Source organism: Oncorhynchus kisutch, linkage group LG27 (genome assembly GCF_002021735.2).
Source record: "Oncorhynchus kisutch isolate 150728-3 linkage group LG27, Okis_V2, whole genome shotgun sequence".
In the NCBI taxonomy this organism is placed as follows: Eukaryota; Metazoa; Chordata; class Actinopteri; order Salmoniformes; family Salmonidae; genus Oncorhynchus; species Oncorhynchus kisutch.
In genome coordinates this window covers 40,573,671-40,600,639 of record NC_034200.2, presented here as the reverse complement: position 1 = coordinate 40,600,639, position 26,969 = coordinate 40,573,671, and the positions used below count along the sequence as shown (strand labels likewise).

The following is a 26,969-nucleotide window of genomic DNA, read 5'->3' as shown; positions in this document are numbered from 1 at the left end:
TGAAGTGGACCTGTCTTCTAGACCCTGTGAAGTGGACCTGTCTTCTAGACCCTGTGAAGTGGACCTGTCTTCTAGACCCTGTGAAGTGGACCTGTCTTCTAGACCCTGTGAAGTGGACCTGTCTTCTAGACCCTGTGAAGTGGACCTGTCTTCTAGACCCTGTGAAGTGGACCTGTCTTCTAGACCCTGTGAAGTGGACCTGTCTTCTAGGCCCTGTGAAGTGGACATGTCTTCTAGGCCCTGTGAAGGGGACATGTCTTCTAGACCCTGTGAAGGGGACATGTCTTCTAGACCCTGTGAAGGGGACATGTCTTCTAGACCCTGTGAAGGGGACATGTCTTCTAGACCCTGTGAAGTGGACATGTCTTCTAGACCCTCTGAAGTGTCAGCACCTTTACAGTCAGTTCTGGTCAGGACCTCTACAGTCAGTTCTGGTCAGGACCTCTACAGTCAGTTCTGGTCAGGACCTCTACAGTCAGTTCTGGTCAGGACAGTCAGTTCTGGTCAGGACAGTCAGTTCTGGTCAGGACCTCTACAGTCAGTTCTGGTCAGGACCTCTACAGTCAGTTCTGGTCAGGACCTCTACAGTCAGTTCTGGTCAGGACCTCTACAGTCAGTTCTGGTCAGGACCTCTACAGTCAGTTCTGGTCAGGACCTCTACAGTCAGTTCTGGTCAGGACCTCTACAGTCAGTTCTGGTCAGGACCTCTACAGTCAGTTCTGGTCAGGACCTCTACAGTCAGTTCTGGTCAGGACCTCTACAGTCAGTTCTGGTCAGGACCTCTACAGTCAGTTCTGGTCAGGACCTCTACAGTCAGTTCTGGTCAGGACCTCTACAGTCAGTTCTGGCTGGGTCTCGGCAGTCATTACTGGTTCTAGATCAGCATCTACTGTGAGAGGTTCTTGGTACAAGCCTGCAGCCTGTGTTTCTTCAGTGACTACTGGCTCTAGTTGTGGTTCTGCAGAATCAGTAGGGCAGAGGCTCACCGTAGGTCCTGTAGACTGTGCTGTCTCAGCAATCCCCTGGCTCCCTCCTATCTCCTCCTCCTCCTCCTCCTCTTCAGCCAGGCTCTGTCAGGGACAAGAGAGACGTCATGATCCTTGACCTCTGGTAGAATAGCTGACCTTATAGTAACAATATAGGCTTACAAACATATACAGAGAGACAAACACCACAAAAGGTAGTCTATTGACAGACCAGTTAACAGGGAGAAGTTTTCCAGCACAACATATTCCAGTTTTGTAACATTTAACAGAGCCTCCAGTGAATTGAAAACGGTCTAAATAATGTTGTTCGGGAAATCCGACACAACATGACTGCTGTGACTGACGCTTCCATGACGACCAGAGCAGCGGTCACCTTGGTTACAGAGGTGGGGACCCATCCCAGTGAAGACTGTTGGCCAGGGCAAGGAGAGAGAAGGGGAGAGAGGAGGAGAGAGAAGGAGAGTTAAATCTAACACAGAGAAGACTTCAGTAGGATGCAACGTTACGGCGCGTTGTAGACAGGAAGGGGACAGGGCCTAATACAACCTAGACTCATACAATGTTTCTGGTGGCAGAGTGAGAGAAGCTGCAGCGAATGGCAGGATACTAAGTAATGATGTCACTGCCAATGACCAATGACAGAGCTGGAGGAAATAAAATGGTGCTGAGCAGCAAAACAGTCATAACGAAAGCCTTTTAGCGGCCCACCCGAGGAACTGGTAGCTGCCCACCCGAGGAGCTGGTAGCTGCCCACCCGAGTAGCTGCCCACCTGAGGAGCTGGTAGCTGCCCACCCGAGGAGCTGCCCACCTGAGGAGCTGGTAGCTGCCCACCTGAGTAGCTGCCCACCCGAGTAGCTGCCCACCTGAGGAGCTGGTAGCTGCCCACCCGAGTAGCTGCCCACCTGAGGAGCTGGTAGCTGCCCACCCGAGGAGCTGGTAGCTGCCCACCTGAGGAGCTGGTAGCTGCCCACCCGAGTAGCTGCCCACCCGAGGAGCTGGGAGCTGCCCACCCGAGGAGCTGGTAGCTGCCCACCCGAGGAGCTGGTACCCGAGGAGCTGGGAGCTGCCCACGCGAGGAGCTGCCCACCCGAGGAGCTGGTACCCGAGGAGCTGTTACCCGAGGAGCTGGGAGCTGCCCACGCGAGGAGCTGGGAGCTGCCCACCCGAGGAGCTGGGAGCTGCCCACACTTTAGGAGCTGCCCACCCGAGGAGCTGGGAGCTGCCCACCCGAGGAGCTGGTAGCTGCCCACCTGAGGAGCTGGTACCCGAGGAGCTGGGAGCTGCCCACCCGAGGAGCTGGGAGCTGCCCACCTGAGTAGCTGCCCACCCGAGGGGCTGGGAGCTGCCCACCCGAGGAGCTGGGAGCTGCCCACCCGAGGAGCTGGGAGCTGCCCACCCGAGGAGCTGGTACCCGAGGAGCTGGTAGCTGCCCACCTGAGGAGCTGCCCACCTGAGGAGCTGCCCACCTGAGGAGCTGGTAGCTGCCCACCTGAGGAGCTGCCCACCCGAGTAGCTGCCCACCCGAGGAGCTGCCCACCCGAGGAGCTGCCCACCCAAGGAGCTGGGAGCTGCCCACCTGAGGAGCTGCCCACCCGAGGAGCTGCCCACCCGAGGAGCTGGTAGCTTCCCACCTGAGGAGCTGCCCACCCGAGGAGCTGCCCACCTGAGGAGCTGGGAGCTGCAAGATGCAGTAAGCTTTGGAGCCATATGTCAAAATGAAGCAAAGCTTTGAGAGCAACAAAAAGCCTGAAGTGGGCAGATGAAAGGGGACATATACAGAAAGCTTGTTTGGTTTGGAGCCATGCAGGACACGGGGTTACTGTACGTCTCAGTAATACTGGTTGGAGCACCGCTGGAGGAGTGGAGGGCAGCAGCTAGGTACAGTAGGACATGTGAAGGAGGAAGCCTCACATGCAGCTTGTATTGTTTTATATACAGTACCACGGCAAGAGATCCAGGTGATGGTTTGGTGGCAAATTGACCGTCGGGGAAGGCCCACTGTGATAGGTCGCTCACAGCTTCATCCAGGCCGCTGGATTCCTCCCTCTTTGGCGGTGCATCCTGGGTAATCAGCTCCGTCACCTTCTCATGTGACACGTTGGTGAACTCTGATCTTTCAACTGTCTTGGTCAAGACCTCAGAGGGACTTGGAGACTCAGTCTTCTGCAGTGAGTTAACGGCACTCATTTCTTCATCCGTTTCAGTCTGGCTTAAGTTGAGAGATATCTCTCTCTTGTTGCTGGTCTCCTTAGACATGGCCTCAGCATCTACCTCACCACCGGTCTCATCTTCATTTGTGTCGATTATGGCATATTTCTCCTTAGATCTGGTGAGAGGATCTCCATCTAGTTCGTCATCTTCACCTTCCTTAACGCTTGCTGAAGTCCCGCCTCCTTTCTCCTGGTTGGTCTTGGTAACGTCTCTGCCGGCGTCCATTTTGTCTTCAGACTCCATCTCCCTCAGGATGATGAGTGTTCCTCTCTTGTCCAAGATGGCTGTCGAGACTTCCTCTCTGACTGTCCCTGGACTTATCTTCAGCTCTGGAGATACTAGGAACTTCTCTTCCTCTCCGTCCGTCTCTCTGTCCGTCCAGTCACTGGTGACGTCTTCTAAGGTGTCAGTTACAGTCATCAGACCACACCCCTGTCCTCCTGCAGTCCCCGCCCCCACATCACTAGAGTTCACCATGCCTGCAGCCTACAGGAAGAGACTTAGCTTACAGTGACCACAGACACACACACAGAGAGATACACACAGACACAGATGAAGACACATACAGACAGACAGACACACACTAAGGAGAGACTTAGCTTACAGTGACCAGACAGACACACAGAGAGATACACAGACGCAAACACACAATGGATGTCTTGCCTCAATGCCATTGGCTTGTACCTCCTGCTTAATTTCTTCCTCAGCAGCAGGAACTTCCTCTGTCTCCTACGGAGAAAACACAGTTCTATATTATATTTTACAGCAGGAACTTCCTCTGTCTCCGACAGAGACAACACAGTTCTATATTATATATTCAAGCAGGAACTTCCTCTGTCTCCGACAGAGACAACACAGTTCTATATTATATATTCAAGCAGGAACTTCCTCTGTCTCCTACAGAGACAACACAGTTCTATATTATATATTCAAGCAGGAACTTCCTCTGTCTCCGACAGAGACAACACAGTTCTATATTATATATTCAAGCAGGAACTTCCTCTGTCTCCTACAGAGACAACACAGTTCTATATTATATATTCAAGCAGGAACTTCCTCTGTCTCCGACAGAGACAACACAGTTCTATATTATATATTCAAGCAGGAACTTCCTCTGTCTCCTACGGAGAAAACACAGTACATTACAGCAGGAACTCCCCTGTCTCCTACAGAGAAAACACAGTTTTATATCATATAGTGTCCATGTTCTGTGATTGTCTTTTGCGCTAGAGAAGAATCTGGACAGTGTCCACATGCATAGAGTCTGCCCCCGACCACGTGGAAAAAAAACCTTGTGCCCCATCCATGCAGTTAGCTCGTCCACCCTGGATCTGACACACAGATGTGGTCAGAGCAGTTGAGTCTCTTCGCTCACCTAAAACCCCCTCAGTGTATCCATGCAGTGTACCCATGCAGTTAGCTAGCATGTATTCTAGTACTCCCTAGGTTCCTGGTTCTTACTGAGTCCTGTGGGGTGTTTAGTGGCTCTATCATGGGTGCCTCCTCCACTCCCTCGCTGTGGGGGCACGCCGGAGGAGACGAGGACAGTCTCTTCTCCCACTCCGTCAGTCCCAGGGATTCAGCGCCACCTGACGTCTCCAGGAAGGAGCGCTTCAGTTCACTGACGTCTCTCTGACGTTTCACCAGCTCCTCCGACGCCTCTGTGTTCTGAACCACCAATCAGGAGCAGGATAGAAGGACGTCAGGTGCTGATCGACTAATCACCAAGCAGGATACAAGCAGGCTAAGCAGGAAGTAAGGTAGGCAACTAGGCAGGCAATACGAGGGTCGGGAGAGAAGCCATGCGTGGTGTTTTGTATTTCATATGGTAGCTTTGATTCGCTCCAAGGCTAAGTCCCAGGCAGGAGTATCCCAGGGCCGTGAGGATGATTCCCTTCAAGGCTAAGCCCCAGGCAGGAGTATCCCAGGGCCGTGAGGATGATTCCCTCCAAGGCTAAGCCCCAGGCAGGAGTATCCCAGGGCCGTGAGGATGATTCCCTCCAAGGCTAAGCCCCAGGCAGGAGTATCCCAGGGCCGTGAGGATGATTCCCTCCAAGGCTAAGCCCCAGGCAGGAGTATCCCCAGGGCCGTGAGGATGATTCCCTCCCAGGCTAAGCCCCAGGCAGGAGTATCCCAGGGCCGTGAGGATGATTCCCTCCAAGGCTAAGCCCCAGGCAGGAGTATCCCCAGGGCTGTGAGGATGATTCCCTCCCAGGCTAAGCCCCAGGCAGGAGTATCCCCAGGGCTGTGAGGATGATTCCCTCCCAGGCTAAGCCCCAGGCAGGAGTACCCCAGGGCTGTGAGGAACTGATAAATGACTCTGGAGGCTCAGCACAGACAGCAGGCACAGTAGCATGACTAGACCAGAATGGGATAAACCAAAGTAACAAGAGTAGGTTCTCCGTCTCAAACGGCACCCTAATTCCCTTTATAGTGCACTACTTTTGACCAGGCTCCCATAGGGATCTGATCTAAAGTAGTGCACTATATATAGGGAATAGGGTGCCAAATTGGAACGCATCCCAGGATGACTAATGAGGATGCATTGCAGGATGGCTTCAGAACAACACTCCCGCTTCTCACTAGGGTTTAGGGTTTTAGGGTTTAAGGGTTTAGGGTTTAAGGTTTTAGGGTTTAGTGTTTTAGGGTTAGAGGATTCACCATTCAGTCCTATCTATCGCTACACAGAGTTAAGAGTATTTCACACAACGATAAGTAGCTTAGGGTTTAGGGTTAGAGGGTTTTAGGGTTTTAGGCAATTCACTAGAGCTGTACCAAGTCGATAAGGTGAGTATCAACACTTCAACGACCGTAGGATGCGTCCAAATGTCCCAGTAGTATTATTATTATATATATTATATATTCAACATTATTTTGTTGATGCAGTCAGTTTATTTTTTCCACAGTTAGGGGGTTCATCACACTAACAGACCTGCATGCGTAATGCACATCATGCTTTTTGGTTTTTCACCAACCTCTAACATGAGATTACTATGCTTGATAAAAACATTCTCTCCTTTAATTCGCCTTATGAAACTATACTGGAAAGACAAGAGGGGAGAGCATAAGGAATGTAGCGTTTTCACGATATCGTCATTTTGACTTCGATACTAGGTTTAGTATCACGACACTCGATAACAAAACGATCCCACAGGTTTAAAAAAGAAATAAAATAGAAAAGACAACATAATTGGATGATCCAAGTCCACAACAATGATTAAAACTCACATTATGGGATTCATTTTGAGGTCTGGGGGAAAAAAAAAAATTCTAACAAATTTAGATTTTTGAACGTAGTTACCCTTTAATTCAAGTGTGCATAGCGTCGTTAGGTTAGCTGTGTTTCTGTAGCACATGTCGTTAGGTTAGCTGTGTTTCTGTAGGACATGTCGTTAGGTTAGCTGTGTTTCTGTAGGACATGTCGTTAGGTTATCTGTGTTTCTGTAGTACATGTCGTTAGGTTAGCTGTGTTTCTGTAGGACATGTCGTTAGGTTCTGTAGTACATGTCGTTAGGTTAGCTGTGTTTCTGTAGGACATGTCGTTAGGTTAGCTGTGTTTCTGTAGTACATGTCGTTAGGTTAGCTGTGTTTCTGTAGGACATGTCGTTAGGTTAGCTGTGTTTCTGTAGGACATGTCGTTAGGTTAGCTGTGTTTCTGTAGGACATGTCGTTAGGTTAGCTGTGTTTCTGTAGTACATGTCGTTAGGTTAGCTGTGTTTCTGTAGGACATCTCGTTAGGTTAGCTGTGTTTCTGTAGGACATCTCGTTAGATTAGCTGTGTTTCTGTAGTACATGTCGTTAGGTTAGCTGTGTTTCTGTAGGACATGTCGTTAGGTTAGCTGTGTTTCTGTAGTACATGTCGTTAGGTTAGCTGTGTTTCTGTAGTACATGTCGTTAGGTTAGCTGTGTTTCTGTAGGACATGTCGTTAGGTTAGCTGTGTTTCTGTAGTACATGTCGTTAGGTTAGCTGTGTTTCTGTAGGACATGTCGTTAGGTTAGCTGTGTTTCTGTAGGACATGTCGTTAGGTTAGCTGTGTTTCTGTAGGACATGTCGTTAGGTTAGCTGTGTTTCTGTAGTACATGTCGTTAGGTTAGCTGTGTTTCTGTAGGACATCTCGTTAGGTTAGCTGTGTTTCTGTAGGACATCTCGTTAGATTAGCTGTGTTTCTGTAGTACATGTCGTTAGGTTAGCTGTGTTTCTGTAGGACATGTCGTTAGGTTAGCTGTGTTTCTGTAGTACATGTCGTTAGGTTAGCTGTGTTTCTGTAGTACATGTCGTTAGGTTAGCTGTGTTTCTGTAGGACATGTCGTTAGGTTAGCTGTGTTTCTGTAGTACATGTCGTTAGGTTAGCTGTGTTTCTGTAGGACATGTCGTTAGGTTAGCTGTGTTTCTGTAGGACATGTCGTTAGGTTAGCTGTGTTTCTGTAGTACATGTCGTTAGGTTAGCTGTGTTTCTGTAGGACATGTCGTTAGGTTAGCTGTGTTTCTGTAGCACGTCGTTAGGTTCTGTAGTACATGTCGTTAGGTTAGCTGTGTTTCTGTAGGACATGTCGTTAGGTTAGCTGTGTTTCTGTAGCACATGTCGTTAGGTTCTGTAGTACATGTCGTTAGGTTAGCTGTGTTTCTGTAGGACATGTCGTTAGGTTAGCTGTGTTTCTGTAGCACATGTCGTTAGGTTAGCTGTGTTTCTGTAGGACATGTCGTTAGGTTAGCTGTGTTTCTGTAGGACATGTCGTTAGGTTAGCTGTGTTTCTGTAGTACATGTCGTTAGGTTAGCTGTGTTTCTGTAGTACATGTCGTTAGGTTAGCTGTGTTTCTGTAGGACATGTCGTTAGGTTAGCTGTGTTTCTGTAGTACATGTCGTTAGGTTAGCTGTGTTTCTGTAGGACATGTTGTTAGGTTAGCTGTGTTTCTGTAGGACATGTCGTTAGGTTAGCTGTGTTTCTGTAGGACATGTCGTTAGGTTAGCTGTGTTTCTGTAGCACATGTCGTTAGGTTCTGTAGTACATGTCGTTAGGTTAGCTGTGTTTCTGTAGGACATGTCGTTAAGTTAGCTGTGTTTCTGTAGCACATGTCGTTAGGTTCTGTAGTACATGTCGTTAGGTTAGCTGTGTTTCTGTAGGACATGTCGTTAGGTTAGCTGTGTTTCTGTAGCACATGTCGTTAGGTTAGCTGTGTTTCTGTAGGACATGTCGTTAGGTTAGCTGTGTTTCTGTAGCACATGTCGTTAGGTTAGCTGTGTTTCTGTAGCACATGTCGTTAGGTTAGCTGTGTTTCTGTAGCACATGTCGTTAGGTTAGCTGTGTTTCTGTAGCACATGTCGTTAGGTTAGCTGTGTTTCTGTAGTACATGTCGTGAGGTTAGCTGTGTTTCTGTAGGACATGTCGTTAGGTTAGCTGTGTTTCTGTAGGACATGTCGTTAGGTTAGCTGTGTTTCTGTAGGACATGTCGTTAGGTTAGCTGTGTTTCTGTAGGACATGTCGTTAGGTTAGCTGTGTTTCTGTAGGACATGTCGTTAGGTTAGCTGTGGTTCTGTAGCACATGTGACGGAGTTTGCAGAAATAATTGGCCACTGGATTGATACAAATAATCATGATTCTGCCAGGTAGGCAAAGGCTAACTTTGTAGTTCACTTTTCAAAAGGCGTTATCATTAGCATCGCTAACGACTACACACAGCGGTAGTTCCCATCCCAATTACCAATCCGCCCGACTATATGTAATAAAGTGAAAATCTAAGGCCCGTACTCGACCCCAACCCCCGACGCGCAAATATTGAAAATTGTAGGCTACAGTCCAAGACGGCAGAGCAATATTTTTGACAGGGGTGGTGCAGGAATTTTTTGTTGGGGGGGGTGGGGGGGCTGATTTAGATATTTGACGCTGCTTATAAATGTTCAACATTTTGTTAGTTCAACTTGTCCATAATTAGAAACAGTTAATTTAGTCTTCGGTCATTAAACGTTGCCCTAGAAGACCTAGAATCAACCATTGCTCACCAGAATAATAATTGTAACAGATCGATAGAAAATGAATGATTCAATCTAGTTGACATCGGTCTGTAATAAAGCCCCTTTCGAGCAGCACACACACGTTGGTTCTTCAGAAAGTTGCAGGGAATATGACATTCTTTTTCATGTCATGATATAAACTTGGACTCGGACAAAAAATAAATACATTTTCTATATTTAAATAAAAAGGTCAATACCTTTAGTTCATTTAGAAACGTGAGACATTTGATAGAACTCGAAAGTAAAACAATTCTGGTGCCCAAAACATTTTAATTTTATATAGTGTGGAGTAAAGACGTTTCGGTGCAATGCTAGAAAAATGAATATCTGAAGGGTTATGCTAGAGTACTACAGTAGAGTACTAGATTAGAGTACTACAGTAGAGTACTACAGTAGAGTACTAGATTAGAGGACTACAGTAGAGTACTAGATTAGAGGACTACAGTAGAGTACTAGATTAGAGGACTACAGTAGAGTACTAGATTAGAGGACTACAGTAGAGTACTAGATTAGAGTACTACAGTAGAGTACTACAGTAGAGTACTAGATTAGAGTACTACAGTAGAGTACTAGATTAGATTACTACAGTAGAGTACTAGATTAGATTACTATAGTAGAGTACTAGATTAGATTACTATAGTAGAGTACTACAGTATAGTACTAGATTAGAGTACTAGATTACTACAGTATAGTACTAGATTACTACAGTAGAATACTACAGAGTACTATAGAGTTTTGTTGTGTAGGGCTGTGGTCAATGGTGAGAATCATCAATAATGGAACATATCAGCCAACAAGGTCGAACAAAATGGCCCCCCAAAAAGAAACATGAATGTGACAGGCGCTACACTGTATATACAGTGCCTTCAGAAAGTATTCACTTATTATGTTGTTCTACAAAAATGGGATTCAAATGGGGGGGGGGGGGGGAGAGTATCCACTGAACCTGGCCGCCATCTCTCTTTGAGTAGCCTCCTGTAACCGACGACAAGAGTGCACAGGAGCCGGGTTAGGTGCAGGCAGCCATTTGCTCTGAACGACCAATCCTCAAGAATGCTACACGTCTTTCAAGGGAGTTTGTACGCAGAGGAGGCAATACGCACACGGACTGGTTCGGAGTGAGGGCCGCCTGAGCCAAGACAAACTAGATGATTTCTGTTTCAGAGAAACGCTTATAGCCGCAGGATCTCCACCCTGAACCCGGGGTGGCCATCCTCGTCTCAGTTCTTTTCTTAGACATTTTACAAATTGAAGAATAACTCAACTGTTTGTGATTAGAACACTTATGAGAACAAATGCACCCTTTAGCAACACAACGTCCAGGTTGGTGAGCACGTCCAGGTTGGTGAGCACGCCCAGGTTGGTGAGCACGCCCAGGTTGGTGAGCACGCCCAGGTTGGTGAGCACGCCCAGGTTGGTGAGCACGCCCAGGTTGGTGAGCACGCCCAGGTTGGTGAGCACGCCCAGGTTGGTGAGCACGTCCAGGTTGGTGAGCACGTCCAGGTTGGTGAGCACGTACAGGGGGTGAGCACGTACAGGGGGTGAGCACGTACAGGGGGTGAGCACGTCCAGGTTGGTGAGCACGTCCAGGTTGGTGAGCACGCTCTACCACTATGGGACAGTTTAATTTTTGTTTTTACCCATCTACCAATAGGTGCCCTTCTTATACAAACTATTGGAAAACATCCCTGGCCTTTGTGGTTGAATCTGTGTTTGAAATTCACTGCTGGACTGAGGGACCTGACAGATAATGTGTGTGGCGTAGAGAGTCATTAAGACAATCATGTTAAACACTATTATTGCACACAGAGTGAGTCCACGCAACTTATTACGTGACTTGTTAAGCTACTTTTTGGTGAGCAAATAATTAATTTGTAAAAAAAAAAATGAAAAACCTAATTCTACTTTGACATCGTAAGCCAGTGACAAAAAAAAACCCGACAACATTTAATTAATGTTAAATTCAGGCTGTAACACAACAAAATGTTGAAAAAAGTCCAGGGGTGTGAATACTTCCTGAAGGCTCTGTGTATAATGTAGCAGAAGGCAGGCTAGACGAGGCAATATACAGGTAGCAGAGACACATACAAACGGAGACCCACATTATCGACACCCTTCATAAAGATGAGCAATAACAAACTGTAATAAAATAAATTATTCAGCTATATTCTACGCAAAAAAAAAAAAAAGGAATTAAAATGATTTGACACTATTATAATTGCTCAGATAAAGAGTTTGTTTAAGGCCAAGCACCACGCCCCTCATAGGGTCACGCAGATAAACATCTTGATTCTATGTTTAGTGGAGAACTTGTGTGTATAAAGTGATGCTGGAGGACAATAAAAGCATCTTACGATGCTCTCCGTTGTTCTAGAGTGGTCTGAGGAAGAGGTTGGAATTACGAGTGTTTTCAAGAGCAACTGTAGCAACTGTAGTAACAATGGTTTTGGGAAACAGCTCGTGGACTTAACGATGTTCTAACAATCAACTTAGCCTTATCGGCTGGTTTTGGGCCTTGACGGTAAACCCAGAGTACCTGTGTCCTCATCTCAGAATGATCGTCTTCCGGCTCCGACTGACAGCACAGAGAAAGAAGGAGAAAAAAGGAGGAAGAGAGATGGAGGGAGGTGAGGGATGAGGGAGGGAGGGATGAGGGAGGGAGGTGAGGGATGAGGGAGGGAGGGATGAGGGAGGGAGGTGAGGGATGAGGGAGGGAGATGAGGGATGAGGGAGGGAGGGAGGTGAGGGGTGAGGGAGGGAGGTGAGGGATGAGGGAGGGAGGTGAGGGATGAGGGAGGGAGGGATGAGGGAGGGAGGTGAGGGAGGGAGGTGAGGGATGAGGGAGGGAGGTGAGGGATGGAGGGAGGTAAGGGAGGAATAGAGGGAGGGAGGTGAGGGATGAGGGAGGGAGGTGAGGGATGAGGGAGGGAGGTGAGGGATGGAGGTGAGGATGAGGGAGGGAGGTGAGGGATGGAGGGAGGTAAGGGAGGAATGGAGGGAGGGAGGTGAGGGATGAGGTGAGGGATGAGGGAGGAGGATGAGGGAGGGAGGGGAGGGAGGGAGGTGAGGGATGAGGGAGGGAGGTGAGGGATGGAGGGAGGTAAGGGCAGGAATAGAGGGAGGGAGGTGAGGATGAGGGAGGGAGGTGAGGGATGGAGGTGAGGGATGAGGGAGGGAGGTGAGGGATGGAGGGAGGTAAGGGAGGAATGGAGGGAGGGAGGTGAGGGATGAGGGAGGTGAGGGAATGAGGGAGGGAGGTGAGGGATGGAGGGAGGTAAGGGAGGAATGGAGGGAGGGAAGGTAAGGGATGAGGGAGGGAGGGATGAGGGAGGGAGGTGAGGGATGAGGGAGGGAGGTGAGGGATGAGGGAGGGAGGTGAGGGATGGAGGGAGGTAAGGGAGGAATGGAGGGGAGGGAGGTGAGGGATGGAGGTGAGGGATGAGGGAGGGAGGTGAGGGATGGAGGGAGGTAAGGGAGGAATGGAGGGAGGGGAGGTGAGGGATGTGAGGGATGAGGGAGGGAGGTGAGGGATGGAGGGGAGGTAAGGGAGGAATGGAGGGAGGGAGGTGAGGGATGAGGGAGGGAGGCGAGGGATGAGGAGGGAGGCGAGGGATGAGGGAGGGAGGCGAGGGATGAGGGAGGGAGGCGAGGGATGAGGGAGGGAGGCGAGGGATGAGGGAGGGAGGTGAGGGATGAGGGAGGGAGAGGGAGTGAGGGAGGGAGGTGAGGGAGGGAGGTGAGGGATGAGGGAGGGAGGTGAGGGATGGAGGGAGGTAAGGGAGGAATAGAGGGAGGGAGGTGAGGGATGAGGGAGGGAGGTGAGGGATGGAGGTGAGGGATGAGGGAGGGAGGTGAGGGATGGAGGGAGGTAAGGGAGGAATGGAGGGAGGGAGGTGAGGGATGAGGGAGGTGAGGGATGAGGGAGGGAGGTGAGGGATGGAGGGAGGTAAGGGAGGAATGGAGGGAGGGAGGTAAGGGATGAGGGAGGGAGGGATGAGGGAGGGAGGTGAGGGATGAGGGAGGGAGGTGAGGGATGAGGGAGGGAGGTGAGGGATGGAGGGAGGTAAGGGAGGAATGGAGGGAGGGAGGTGAGGGATGGAGGTGAGGGATGAGGGAGGGAGGTGAGGGATGGAGGGAGGTAAGGGAGGAATGGAGGGAGGGAGGTGAGGGATGTGAGGGATGAGGGAGGGAGGTGAGGGATGGAGGGAGGTAAGGGAGGAATGGAGGGAGGGAGGCGAGGGATGAGGGAGGGAGGCGAGGGATGAGGGAGGGAGGCGAGGGATGAGGGAGGGAGGCGAGGGATGAGGGAGGGAGGCGAGGGATGAGGGAGGGAGGCGAGGGATGAGGGAGGGAGGCGAGGGATGAGGGAGGGAGGCGAGGGATGAGGGAGGGAGGCGAGGGATGAGGGAGGGAGGCGAGGGATGGAGGGAGGTAAGGGAGGAATGGAGGGAGGGAGGTGAGGGATGGAGGGAGGTAAGGGAGGAATGGAGGGAGGGAGGTGAGGGAGGTGAGGGATGAGGGAGGGAGGCGAGGGATGAGGGAGTGAGGTGAGGGATGGAGGGAGTGAGGTGAGGGATGGAGGGAGTGAGGTGAGGGATGGAGGGAGTGAGGTGAGGGATGGAGGGAGTTGAGGGAGGAGGGAGGTGATGGAGGTGAGGCCACAACAGAGGGAGGGAGGAGGTGAGAGCACAGTGAAACCTGAGATTCAGGAAACCTGAGATTAAGTCCTGAGTGAAAGTCCTTCACATAAATATACTAATAACATGCACACATAACACCCCAAAATATATTTGCTACATAGCAGAACGTTTGCTTTAGAAAAATTCACTATACGGGGAAAAGAAAACATCAGGCATCCCCCAAAAACTCAACCATGGTGAATACTGAAAAATAAACAGAATCTATTAAATATTAAACCATGGTGAAATTCTCTCCCTCAGTGATGGATACACCTGGGAGTCTTCCATGCTTCCAGACTCCCGAGAGAGTTGTTCTCCTGGATGTATCTACCAACCTCAGTGGCCGTAGTTTCCCCGTCAAAGGCAAAGTCAGTTTGCTCGCTGTCCGTCTGGTATGTAGAAAAAAAACGGAACCGTTTCCGATCAGAAAGCAGGGAACGAGAGAAGAGAGTTCAAACGTTCAACACAAACGTTGTTAATATAATATAATAACGATCACACAGAGAGAGGATGGAGCAGCCTTGGGGAAATGAGGTTGTTTTAAAAAGCAAAACATCACAGTTTGCTAAAAGATAAAACAACAGCGAGGCAGAGAAGAGAAAAGCAACAGAAGAAAACATTGTTTACAAACAGACTCCGAGGAAATGTTTACGATTTAAGGCCACTTCGGTCAAATCCAATAATTATGTTTTGTAATAAAATCGTTTTTTTGCTCGATTTGATTTGGAAAGCAATACTTCGTTTCAGTTGGATTTATTTAGCCCATAAATTAGCTGGGTAAGTTTATAATTTATAAAACATAACTATTCCTTTTTTCTCCTTCAAAAGCCTTCTATTGACCTGGTGTAAAAAGTGGTCAGACTTTCAGGCCTCCTCTTAGCATCCATGTGCAAGATGATTCTATAGGGATGGAATGGGTATGGAGGGGATTTATCAGTCTCTCTGCATTAGTGGAACTAGATCTATACGGGACTCCATTCTGTATGAACTAGATCTATACGGGACTCCATTCTGTATGAACTAGATCTATACGGGACTCCATTCTGTATGAACTAGATCTATAACGGGACTCCATTCTGTATGAACTAGATCTATAACGGGACTCCATTCTGTATGAACTAGATCTATACGGGACTCCATTCTGTATGAACTAGATCTATACGGGACTCCATTCTGTATGAACTAGATCTATACGGGACTCCATTCTGTATGAACTAGATCTATACAGGACTCCATTCTGTATGAACTAGATCTATACAGGACTCCAGTCCATTCTGTATGAACTAGATCTACACGGGACTCCAGTCCATTCTGTATGAACTAGATCTATACGGGACTGAATTCTGTATGAACTAGATCTATACGGGACTCCATTCTGTATGAACTAGATCTATACAGGACTCCATTCTGTATGAACTAGATCTATACAGGACTCCAGTCCATTCTGTATGAACTAGATCTATACGGGACTCCAGTCCATTCTGTATGAACTACAGTGTTAAGCATCAGAGGCTTGCATCATAGCAGCTCTGGTCTTGCTAAATGCTTCCTGTTTCACCGTGACATGTGTGTGTGTGTGTCATCTAGCTAGAGGTAAATGCAGAGAGACTGACTGAGTGGAACAGTGTGTCTGTATGCATCTAGTCTAAAGCAGCCACAGTATACGGCCGTGAATGAAGATGACACGAGATGAGGGGGGGGGGGGGGGGGAATGAAGCAACATACCCTCTAAATCCACCCTCAAACTGACAAAGGTCCCCGCTGTGGTAAATCAGCCAAGCTACATTGGAGTTTACCTTCATATTAGAAGCTGACATTCTTTAAAAAGAAAAAAAAAGCCATCCAACAGGAAATGGTGCAACTCGCATGAACATCTCCGTATGCATTAAGATAATAAAATGTGGATCATGTGATGGTGATGTCATGACGATGTCATCAAGAGACGAGGCTCTGAAAGTAGGAACACTGACAGACAAAGTCATTGAGGGTGCGTCTGAAAATGGCACCCTATTCCCTATACAGGGCACTACTTTAGACCAGAGCCCGGGAATCGGGAATAGGGTGCCATTTTTGGACGTAGCCCATGTCTGGACAGGACGCAGTAAGACTATTCTGTGACCTTACTGGAATAGTATAGTTTAAGGCCTACTGTAAGTAGGACACACCTCTTCATCTCCCTCTTCCTCTTCCTCTGAACAACTGTCATGTTGATGCAGGCCCTGAGCGATGGATGCGGTGAGAGAAGCCGCCTTGGGCTCCAGGTAGCACAGACACAGCGCCAGTGGGAAGGACAGCGTGAGGGCGTAGGGCACCGAGAACGACGTGGACAAGAGGAAGAAGAAGATGAAGAGGAAGCAGGGGATGAGGGAGGGTGACCTGAACGGACGGAAGTGCTGCACGCTCTCAGGGAGGAAGGTGAGCTCCGTGATGTCGGGGAAGGTGAGGTAGCCATCCTCGTCTAGGTAAGAGGAGAGGTCGGGGAGGTGCAGGGAGAAGGAGAACAGAGTGCCGCCCCGCCTCCCGTGGGCATTCAGCTGTTCTAGACGCTGTTTCCGGGCCGACAGGAGTAACACCTGCTCCTCTAGGAGGGCGGCGGCGCGGTCCGCTTTGGCCTGGCGCCGACGGCACCCCGCAGAGGATTTAACCGGGCTGACGGACGCACAGCGTTTACGGGACGCGTTCTCCCTGCGCCGCCGACGGACCTTAGTGGAGGCCACGGGGGAGGAAGGGAGGGAGAGCTCCGAGCGGAGGGGGTCACAGGAATACAGGCACGGGGAGCGCTGAGGGAGGGAACGGGGACGGGAGATGGTATGGATGGCGAGTCAATACACGTGAGCAGAATGGACAGGAGATGGTATGGATGGTGAGTCAATACATGTGAGCAGAATGGACGGGAGATGGTATGGATGGTGAGTCAATACATGTGAGCAGAATGGACGGGAGATGGTATGGATGGTGAGTCAATACATGTGAGCAGAATGGACGGGAGATGGTATGGATGGTGAGTCAATACATGTGAGCAGAATGGAAGGGAGATGGTATGATGGAGAGTCAATACATGTGAGCAGAATGGACGGGAAATGGTATGGATGGTGAGTCAATACATGTGAGCAGAATGGACAGGAGATGGTATGGATGGTGAGTCAATACATATGAGCAGAATGGACAGGAGATGGTATGGATGGTGAGTCAATACATGTGAGCAGAATGGACGGGAGATGGTATGGATGGTGAGTCAATACATATGAGCAGAATGGACAGGAGATGGTATGATGGCGAGTCAATACATGTGAGCAGAATGGACGGGAGATGGTATGGATGGTGAGTCAATACATGTGAGCAGAATGGACAGGAGATGGTATGGATGGTGAGTCAATACATGTGAGCAGAATGGAAGGGAGATGGTATGGATGGTGAGTCAATACATGTGAGCAGAATGGACAGGAGATGGTATGGATGGTGAGTCAATACATGTGAGCAGAATGGACGGGAGATGGTATGGATGGTGAGTCAATACATGTGAGCAGAATGGACGGGAGATGGTATGGATGGTGAGTCAATACATGTGAGCAGAATGGAAGGGAGATGGTATGATGGCGAGTCAATACATGTGAGCAGAATGGACAGGAGATGGTATGGATGGTGAGTCAATACATGTGAGCAGAATGGAGGGGAGATGGTATGGATGGTGAGTCAATACATGTGAGCAGAATGGACAGGAGATGGTATGGATGGTGAGTCAATACATGTGAGCAGAATGGACGGGAGATGGTATGGATGGTGAGTCAATACATGTGAGCAGAATGGACGGGAGATGGTATGGATGGTGAGTCAATACATGTGAGCAGAATGGAAGGGAGATGGTATGATGGCGAGTCAATACATGTGAGCAGAATGGACAGGAGATGGTATGGATGGTGAGTCAATACATGTGAGCAGAATGGACAGGAGATGGTATGGATGGTGAGTCAATACATGTGAGCAGAATGGAGGGGAGATGGTATGGATGGTGAGTCAATACATATGAGCAGAATGGACAGGAGATGGTATGATGGCGAGTCAATACATGTGAGCAGAATGGACGGGGGGGGAGAAAAGAAAAGGCTAATTAGACAAGAAGCAGTCAGTTGTAGTAGAGCAGTGGGTCAATAAGCTGGAAGCATTGGGGGAAATCCATAATAACGGCCAAGTCATTCGCTGTAGGGAGTTCAGTCACTGCTGTACAATGTACAGACAAACTGGACAATTCAAGAGGGTGCTATGAAATGAATGTCAAAATGTTGTTTTCTTCGCCCTATGTCATCATCAATTACACAGAATGAATCATTAGATTGTTCTCTACAATATTATCTATCACCTTAATAGACTTGACAGTGTAAAATATTATTTTGTTTGTTTCAAAAAAACGTTTTTAACCCTTTTTCTCTCCAATTGGTAGTTACAGTCTTGTCTCTTCGCTGCAACTCCCTGTACGGACTCGGGAGAGGCGAAGTTCGAGAGCCGTGCGCCCTTCGAAACAAGACCCTGCCAAGCTGCACTGTTGTGAGGTTTCCGCTGGGACCACCTCCAAATCAAGATCAATTGGATCAACTTCGTCATGTTCACCTCCAGATCCTTGGCTTTCAATGCCTATATTGGTGATCAATCTACGTTGAGAGGGGGCCGTTTCTATGGCGATTTAAAGGGAAAGGCTCAACGAAAACAGGAACAGACAGTCTCTCGCGGAGGGTGGATATTGAAATTGAGTCTGTTAGCTTCGTAAGTAGATATATATACACAGAACAAAATAAATGCAACAACTTCAATGATTTTACTGAGTTACAGTAGATAGAAAGAAATCAATTGAAATTGAATTAATTAGGCCATAATCTATGGCTTTCACATGACTGGGCAGGGGCGCAGCCATGGGTGGGCATAGGCCCACCCACTTGGGAGCCAGGTCCAGCCAATCAGAATACGTTTGTTGTTGGGTTTTTTTTTTAACCACAAAAGGGCTTTATTACATACAAAGATCCTCAGAGAAATAAGATGTTTGTACGTGTGGAACATTTCTGTGATCTTTTCATTTCAGCTCATGAAACATTGGGAGCAACACTCGACATGTTGCGTTTATATTTCTGTTCAGAATATATTTAGTCCTATATTTAGTTTTGTATTCAGTGGGATTTCATTTAGAAAAATCCCATCTTTTCACTGACGAACCTTAACACGCCGCTAGGAAATGAGCTTGTCAATTCAGACGTTGGAAGTTAGCGCCGTTCTGCCAAGTAGCGACCCCACAGTTCTACTGAGGCAGTGACCACTTTCTGATCATGCCTGTGATGACGTTGAAATTCACTCTTAGACATGCTACATTCTCAGAACAAAAATCGTCTGCAACTTTTTTTTTTTGAGACATTGGGGGTTGGACTATTGTTTTACGGACGGAACATTCTATTGAATGGACATATTTGTATAAACCTTGAAGTAATGAATCCTTCTGTGGGGTGACACCACTATACTCTAAAAAAGGAAATTACACTCCTTAACCGTTCAGGAAGAAGACTTGGGAGGTTCATCTAGGCATGGGTTGTAAAGACTTATCGTACTTTATACTGTTGTAACGTCCTTTGACAGTAATATAGATGTTGTAACGTCCTTTGATAGAATTATAGATGTTGTAACGTCCTTTGACAGTAATAGAGGTGTTGTAACGTCCTTTGACAGTATTATAGAGGTTGTAACGTCCTCTGATAGTAATATAGATGTTGTAACGTCCTTTGACAGTAATAGAGGTGTTGTAACGTCCTTTGACAGTAATAGAGGTTGTAACGTCCTTTGACAGTATTATAGAGGTTGTAACGTCCTTTGACAGTAATAGAGGTTGTAACGTCCTTTGACAGTAATAGAGGTTGTAACGTCCTTTGACAGTAATAGAGGTGTTGTAACGTCCTTTGACAGTAATATAGATGTTGTAACGTCCTTTGACAGTAATAGAGGTTGTAACGCCCTTTGACAGTATTATAGATGTTGTAACGTCCTTTGACAGTAATAGAGGTGTTGTAACGTCCTTTGACAGTATTATAGATGTTGTAACGTCCTTTGACAGTAATAGAGGTGTTGTAACGTCCTTTGACAGTATTATAGAGGTTGTAACGTCCTTTGACAGTATTATAGAGGTTGTAACGTCCTTTGACAGTATTATAGAGGTTGTAACGTCCTTTGACAGTATTATAGAGGTTGTAACGTCCTTTGACAGTATTATAGATGTTGTAACGTCCTTTGACAGCAATAGAGGTTGTAACGTCCTTTGACAGTAATAGAGGTGTTGTAACGTCCTTTGACAGTAATATAGAGGTGTTGTAACGTCCTTTGACAGCAATAGAGGTGTTGTAACGTCCTTTGACAGTAATAGAGGTTGTAACGTCCTTTGACAGTATTATAGATGTTGTAACGTCCTTTGACAGTAATATAGATGTTGTAACGTCCTCTGACAGTAATATAGATGTTGTAACGTCCTTTGACAGTAATAGAGGTGTTGTAACGTCCTTTGACAGTAATAGAGGTTGTAACGTCCTTTGACAGTAATAGAGGTTGTAACGTCCTTTGACAGTATTATAGAGGTTGTAACGTCCTTTGACAGTATTATAGAGGTTGTAACGTCCTTTGACAGTAATAGAGGTGTTGTAACGTCCTTTGACAGTAATAGAGGTTGTAACGTCCTTTGACAGTAATAGAGGTTGTAACGTCCTTTGACAGTATTATAGAGGTTGTAACGTCCTTTGACAGTATTATAGAGGTTGTAACGTCCTTTGACAGTAATAGAGGTTGTAACGTCCTTTGACAGTATTATAGATGTTGTAACGTCCTTTGACAGTAATAGAGGTTGTAACGTCCTTTGACAGTAATAGAGGTTGTAACGTCCTTTGACAGTATTATAGATGTTGTAACGTCCTTTGACAGTAATAGAGGTTGTAACGTCCTTTGACAGCAATAGAGGTTGTAACGTCCTTTGACAGTAATAGATGTTGTAACGTCCTTTGACAGTACTGACAGTGATAAAGCAACATCAGGGAGTAATGTCCATGGATAGACAGCCGTTTAGGATTCCGTCAATCTAGAGTTCTTTATATACAATAAATCACGATCAACGAACTAGCTGGCTATCTTTGATAAACAACCAGAAATAACTATTGACTAAAGCTAAACTTCAATGTGTTTTTGTGTCAATTAGACCATGACCATTTCAAGCTTAACTTAAAAAAAAAAATATATATATATATATATATAATTTCAGAATATTTCCTGAATATGTCTTCAAGTCATTGATATTGCTTCGTAGTACAACCCCTCCGGTTGTCATATAGAACGGACTCAGAGAAAGGAGTCATTCAAGTTTATAGGATCTGTTTTTCAGCTTGTGAGTGTAACTTCAACTCAGAGTTGCTAGGTCGCCCTGGATCAATCATATTGGTCCTATGCTAATGGCACTCTTTAAAACAAACAAAACTTCTAAGACTAAACCCCATTGGCTAATATGAGGAAGGAGGAGGAGGATGATGATGATGTTTACCTTGTTGTCGTGTCTGAGGGGGGTTGAGGGGACATTAGGATCTGACGTCTCTGTAGCGTCAGTCTGTCCCTCCTCTTCCTCGGCCTTCTCCTCCTCCGCCTTCTTCTCCGGCGTTACCGTGGTGATCAGGTCTCCAGCGGTGACAGTTTTGGCGGGCGTGGCTTCCCTCATCAGGGTGTCGTGGTTCTCTGTTACGGGCGCTGGTAGGAGGCACGGTGAGGGTTTATAGAGGAGACCAAACATTAGTTCTCTGTGTGGTACATCCTCAGTTAAGTCATGACCTTAGGAACTGATCTAGGATCAGCTTACTGTCCCAAAATCCTAACCATAACATTAGATATACCAAATGGGCAGGGTTGTTGTTGTTTAAGCTGCACATTGTGCCTTTTACATTAGTGGGGGTAAAACTCAAACCTCCAACACACCAACAGCCCACCCGGTACACAGCCCCCACGGTACACAGCCCCCACGGTACACGGCCCCCACGGTACACGGCCCCCACGGTACACGGCCCCCACGGTACACGGCCCCCGCGGTACACGGCCCCCGCGGTACACGGTACCCGCGGTACACGGTACCCGCGGTACACAGCCCCCGCGGTACACAGCCCCCGCGGTACACAGCCCCCGCGGTACACAGAATCATCTGCATATATACGCGACATAAGTTCAACATTTCCCTTCTGCTACCATTTCTGTCAAAACGGTCTACGCAGACAGTTTTTAAATCGCATACGAACAATACATCCAACATAGGGCACCACACAGAACGCACAGCAACTGCCTCTGCAAGGCAAACGCAGCGTTTTTCATTGGGAAATTAATGTAATTCTGTTGTACAGAAATGTAACAATGCTGTCGGTGTGATCGAAACGTTAGTCGTAGAGAAACACCGACTCAAAGACTATGACTGAAACACCCCAAGACTATGACTGAAACACCCCAAGACTATGACTGAAACACCCCAAGACTATGACTGAAACACCCCAAGACTATGACTGAAACACCCCAAGACTATGACTGAAACACCCCAAGACTATGACTGAAACACCCCAAGACTATGACTGGTTTTAGCAACCTCTGGATATCCCCTCTTTGCCGGTTGACAGAATCAATAGGTGGTTTAAAAAAAAATCCACACTAGCATAGCAGGTAATCTAAGAGACTCTATTTCAAGTATACAGCATACTACTTAGAATGGGGTAACATACTGGGCATTGTGAACATTTAAACACAGTTCATGAATAAGTATATAGCCTCCACATTAACTCTGTACTGGTACCCCCTGTATATAGCCTCCACATTGACTCTGTACTGGTACCCCCTGTATATAGCCTCCACATTGACTCTGTACTGGTACCCCCTGTATATAGCCTCCACATTGACTCAGTACCGGTACCCCCCTGTATATAGCCTCCACATTGACTCAGTACCGGTACCCCCCTGTATATAGCCTCCACATTGACTCTGTACCATAATACCCTGTATATAGCCTCCACATTGACTCTGTACCGTAATACCCTGTATATAGCCTCCACATTGACTCAGTACCGGTACCCCCTGTATGTAGCCTCCACATTGACTCTGTACCGGTACCCCCTGTATATAGCCTCCACATTGACGCTGTACTGGTACCCCCTGTATATAGCCTCCACATTGACTCTGTACCAGTACCCCCTGTATATAGCCTCCACATTGACTCAGTACCGGTACCCCCTGTATATAGCCTCCACATTAACTCTGTACCTCCGTCCAAGCTGCGCGACATGGTGTAGCGTTTGGAGGAGGAGCGTTCGAAGATGGGCGCGGCCCTGATGATCTGAGAGGAGACTCTCCGGGTCTGAGCCTGGGTTCTACCGCTGTAGCGGAACTTAGAACCAAGACCTAGGAACTTCTTCGGGGGGGCCTCTGGAGACACCAACCTGACAGAGGAGAAAAAAAGTTAGACTAAATTCAACAATTATGTGATCAAAAAAATCTGTATATTTTATAATAATAATAAATTTAATTTACAGTACATCAAAAGAGATCTCAGACCAATTTGATTTAAAATCATTTTTAAAATCATTTTGGGGCGACAGGGTAGCCTAGTGGTTAGAGCGTTGGACTAGTAACCGGAAGGTTGCAAGTTCAAACCCCTGAACTGACAAGGTACAAATCTGTCGTTCTGCCCCTGAACAGGCAGTTAACCCACTGTTCCTAGGCCGTCATTGAAAATAAGAATTTGTTCTTAACTGACTTGCCTAGTAAAATAAAGGTAAAAAAAATAAAATATTGGGATACATTTATCTGGAGATAAAAATCACTTCGCTTGTTACATTTTACAGTAAAGATCTGATTAATGATACGTTTTCATTTTTTATAATGTTCTGCGGTGTTGCCTTCAGAAAGTATATACACACCGTCGACCTTCGATCTTATGTTGTGTTACAGCCTGAATTCAAAATGGAGATTTTGTGTCACTGGCCTACAACACATTGAACACTGAGACATTAAAGACGTGATCAGAGTATATTAATAAGGAGTGAAAGAGACTGGGTCTCTGTAGAAAGACCAGCTGTGGTGTTGGGTGGACAAGAGGAGAGCAACGTGTTGATACAGGGGACACAGATGGACCTCTGTGGATTAGGTGAAGGAGGGGTTGAGGTGAGGACAGAGATGTGTTGATACAGGGGAGACAGATGGACCTCTGTGGATTAGGTGAAGGAGGGGTTGAGGTCAGGAGGTGAGGTCAGAGATGTGTTGATACAGGGGAGACAGATGGACCTCTGTGGATTAGGTGAAGGAGGGGTTGAGGTCAGGAGGTGAGGACAGAGATGTGTTGATACAGGGGAGACAGATGGACCTCTGTGGATTAGGTGAAGGAGGGGTTGAGGTCAGGTCAGAGATGTGTTGATATACAGGGGAGACAGATGGACCTCTGTGGATTAGGTGAAGGAGGGGTTGAGGTGAGGACAGAGATGTGTTGATACAGGGGAGACAGATGGACCTCTGTGGATTAGGTGAAGGAGGGGTTGAGGTGAGGACAGAGATGTGTTGATACAGGGGAGACAGATGGACCTCTGTGGATTAGGTGAAGGAGGGGTTGAGGTCAGGAGGTGAGGTCAGAGATGTGTTGATACAGGGGAGACAGATGGACCTCTGTGGATTAGGTGAAGGAGGGGTTGAGGTCAGGAGGTGAGGACAGAGATGTGTTGATACAGGGGAGACAGATGGACCTCTGTGGATTAGGTGAAGGAGGGGTTGAGGTCAGGTCAGAGATGTGTTGATATACAGGGGAGACAGATGGACCTCTGTGGATTAGGTGAAGGAGGGGTTGAGGTCAGGTCAGAGATGTGTTGATATACAGGGGAGACAGGTGGACCTCTGTGGATTAGGTGAAGGAGGGGTTGAGGTGAGGACAGAGATGTGTTGATACAGGGGAGACAGATGGACCTCTGTGGATTAGGTGAAGGAGGGGTTGAGGTGAGGACAGAGATGTGTTGATACAGGGGAGACAGATGGACCTCTGTGGATTAGGTGAAGGAGGGGTTGAGGTCAGGAGGTGAGGTCAGAGATGTGTTGATACAGGGGAGACAGATGGACCTCTGTGGATTAGGTGAAGGAGGGGTTGAGGTCAGGAGGTGAGGACAGAGATGTGTTGATACAGGGGAGACAGATGGACCTCTGTGGATTAGGTGAAGGAGGGGTTGAGGTCAGGTCAGAGATGTGTTGATATACAGGGGAGACAGATGGACCTCTGTGGATTAGGTGAAGGAGGGGTTGAGGTCAGGTCAGAGATGTGTTGATATACAGGGGAGACAGGTGGACCTCTGTGGATTAGGTGAAGGAGGGGTTGAGGTGAGGACAGAGATGTGTTGATACAGGGGAGACAGATGGACCTCTGTGGATTAGGTGAAGGAGGGGTTGAGGTCAAGAGGTGAGGACAGATTCCCTTAAGGGAGTAATAAATGTTTGGTATCCTGTTACCCTCTTTACTCTCTTCCTATAGAACCATAAAATGCAAGGATTGGAGAGAAGGAGAAGGGTCTTAAGTGGGATATATATATATATATATAGATGGGAGAAATGTTGAGTCTGAATACAGCTGTATAGAACCTTTGGGAAGAATTAAACTTGGTTAAAGCTAAAGAGTTATTTACTCTGAAAAATAAGAACCCGAACACATACACCCCATAATGTCAAAGTGGAATTAGGTTCTTACACATTTTTTTAATAAAATGAATTATAAATTAAAAGCTGAACTGTATTGAGTCAATCAGTATTCAACCTCTTTGTTATGGCAAGCCTAAATGAGTTAATGAGTAAAAATGTGCTTAAGAATTCACATAATAAGTTGCATGGATTCAATCGGTGTCATTTTTTGAATGACTACTTCATCTTTGTACCCCACACATACACATATCTGTAAGGTCCCTCAGTGGAGAAGTGAATTTCAAGCACAAAGACCAGGGAGGTTTTCCATTGCCATTCCCGATGCCTCTCACAGAAGGGGATCTGATAATGGCGGCTGCCGTTTTACAGGCTCCTAACCAACTGTCATTTTGTTTGTTTTTTCCGCTTTTGTAACTCATTTTGTACGTAATGTTTCTGCCACCGTCTCTTATGACCCAAAATTGCTTCGGGTCATCAGAACTCACCTCGAACTGGACAAAGATTTTTTCTTTAATGAGGCCAATATAAGGATATACTGCTTTGTCAAGACAAGGCCCAAATCCCAGTCATCAGCGTGAAGAAAAGACAGAGGAAAGGGGGGAGGAGGGCGAGGTGAAAGTAAGAATTCACTCTCAAAGGACTTTACAACAGCTATATTACTGTAAACCACCACTTCCCTCCGTTTTATTGGCCAACTTCCGTCATTGGAAAACAAACTGGACGATCTACGATTAAGACTATCCTACCAACGGGACATTAAAAACTGTAATATCTTATGTTTCACCGAGATGTGGCTGAACAACGACACGGATAATATAGGAGCTGGCTAGCTTCTCCATGCATCGGCAGGACAAAGCAGCTACGTCTGGTAAGACGAGGGGCGGTGGTGTGTGTCTATTTGTCAATAACAGCTACGTCTGGTAAGACGAGGGGCGGTGGTGTGTGTCTATTTGTCAATAACAGCTACGTCTGGTAAGACGAGGGGAGGTGGTGTGCGTCTATTTGTCAATAACAGCTACGTCTGGTAAGACGAGGGGCGGTGGTGTGTGTCTATTTGTCAATAACAGCTACGTCTGGTAAGACGAGGGGTGGTGGTGTGTGTCTATTTGTCAATAACAGCTACGTCTGGTAAGACGAGGGGAGGTGGTGTGTGTCTATTTGTCAATAACAGCTACGTCTGGTAAGACGAGGGGCGGTGGTGTGTGTCTATTTGTCAATAACAGCTACGTCTGGTAAGACGAGGGGAGGTGGTGTGTGTCTATTTGTCAATAACAGCTACGTCTGGTAAGACGAGGGGCGGTGGTGTGTGTCTATTTGTCAATAACAGCTACGTCTGGTAAGACGAGGGGCGGTGGTGTGCGTCTATTTGTCAATA

General features: G+C 47.3%; 1 protein-coding gene across 17 annotated transcripts in view; it reads right to left on the bottom strand.

Annotated features, from left to right (window-relative positions):
- The window catches only part of epb41l3b (erythrocyte membrane protein band 4.1-like 3b), a 102,949-nt gene that overhangs the window by 21,902 nt on the left and 54,078 nt on the right, over positions 1–26,969 (bottom strand). For 5 of the 17 annotated variants that reach the window (XM_031807256.1, XM_031807250.1, XM_031807255.1 and 2 more), the window contains exons 11-21: positions 23,186–23,361; positions 21,441–21,640; positions 16,054–16,668; positions 14,224–14,277; positions 11,746–11,784; positions 6,174–6,239; positions 4,660–4,866; positions 3,883–3,927; positions 2,929–3,684; positions 1,360–1,395; positions 987–1,070 (exon numbers count right to left, since the gene is read on the bottom strand). In XM_031807256.1, coding sequence (XP_031663116.1) covers positions 987–1,070; positions 1,360–1,395; positions 2,929–3,684; positions 3,883–3,927; positions 4,660–4,866; positions 6,174–6,239; positions 11,746–11,784; positions 14,224–14,277; positions 16,054–16,668; positions 21,441–21,640; positions 23,186–23,361 — 2,278 coding nt within the window. Of the gene's footprint in view, positions 1–986; positions 1,071–1,359; positions 1,396–2,928; positions 3,685–3,861; positions 3,928–4,659; positions 4,867–6,173; positions 6,240–11,745; positions 11,785–14,223; positions 14,278–16,053; positions 16,669–21,440; positions 21,641–23,185; positions 23,362–26,969 lie in introns of all 17 variants that reach the window. The other 12 variants (XM_031807262.1, XM_031807266.1, XM_031807252.1 and 9 more) reach the window with 11 other exon arrangements.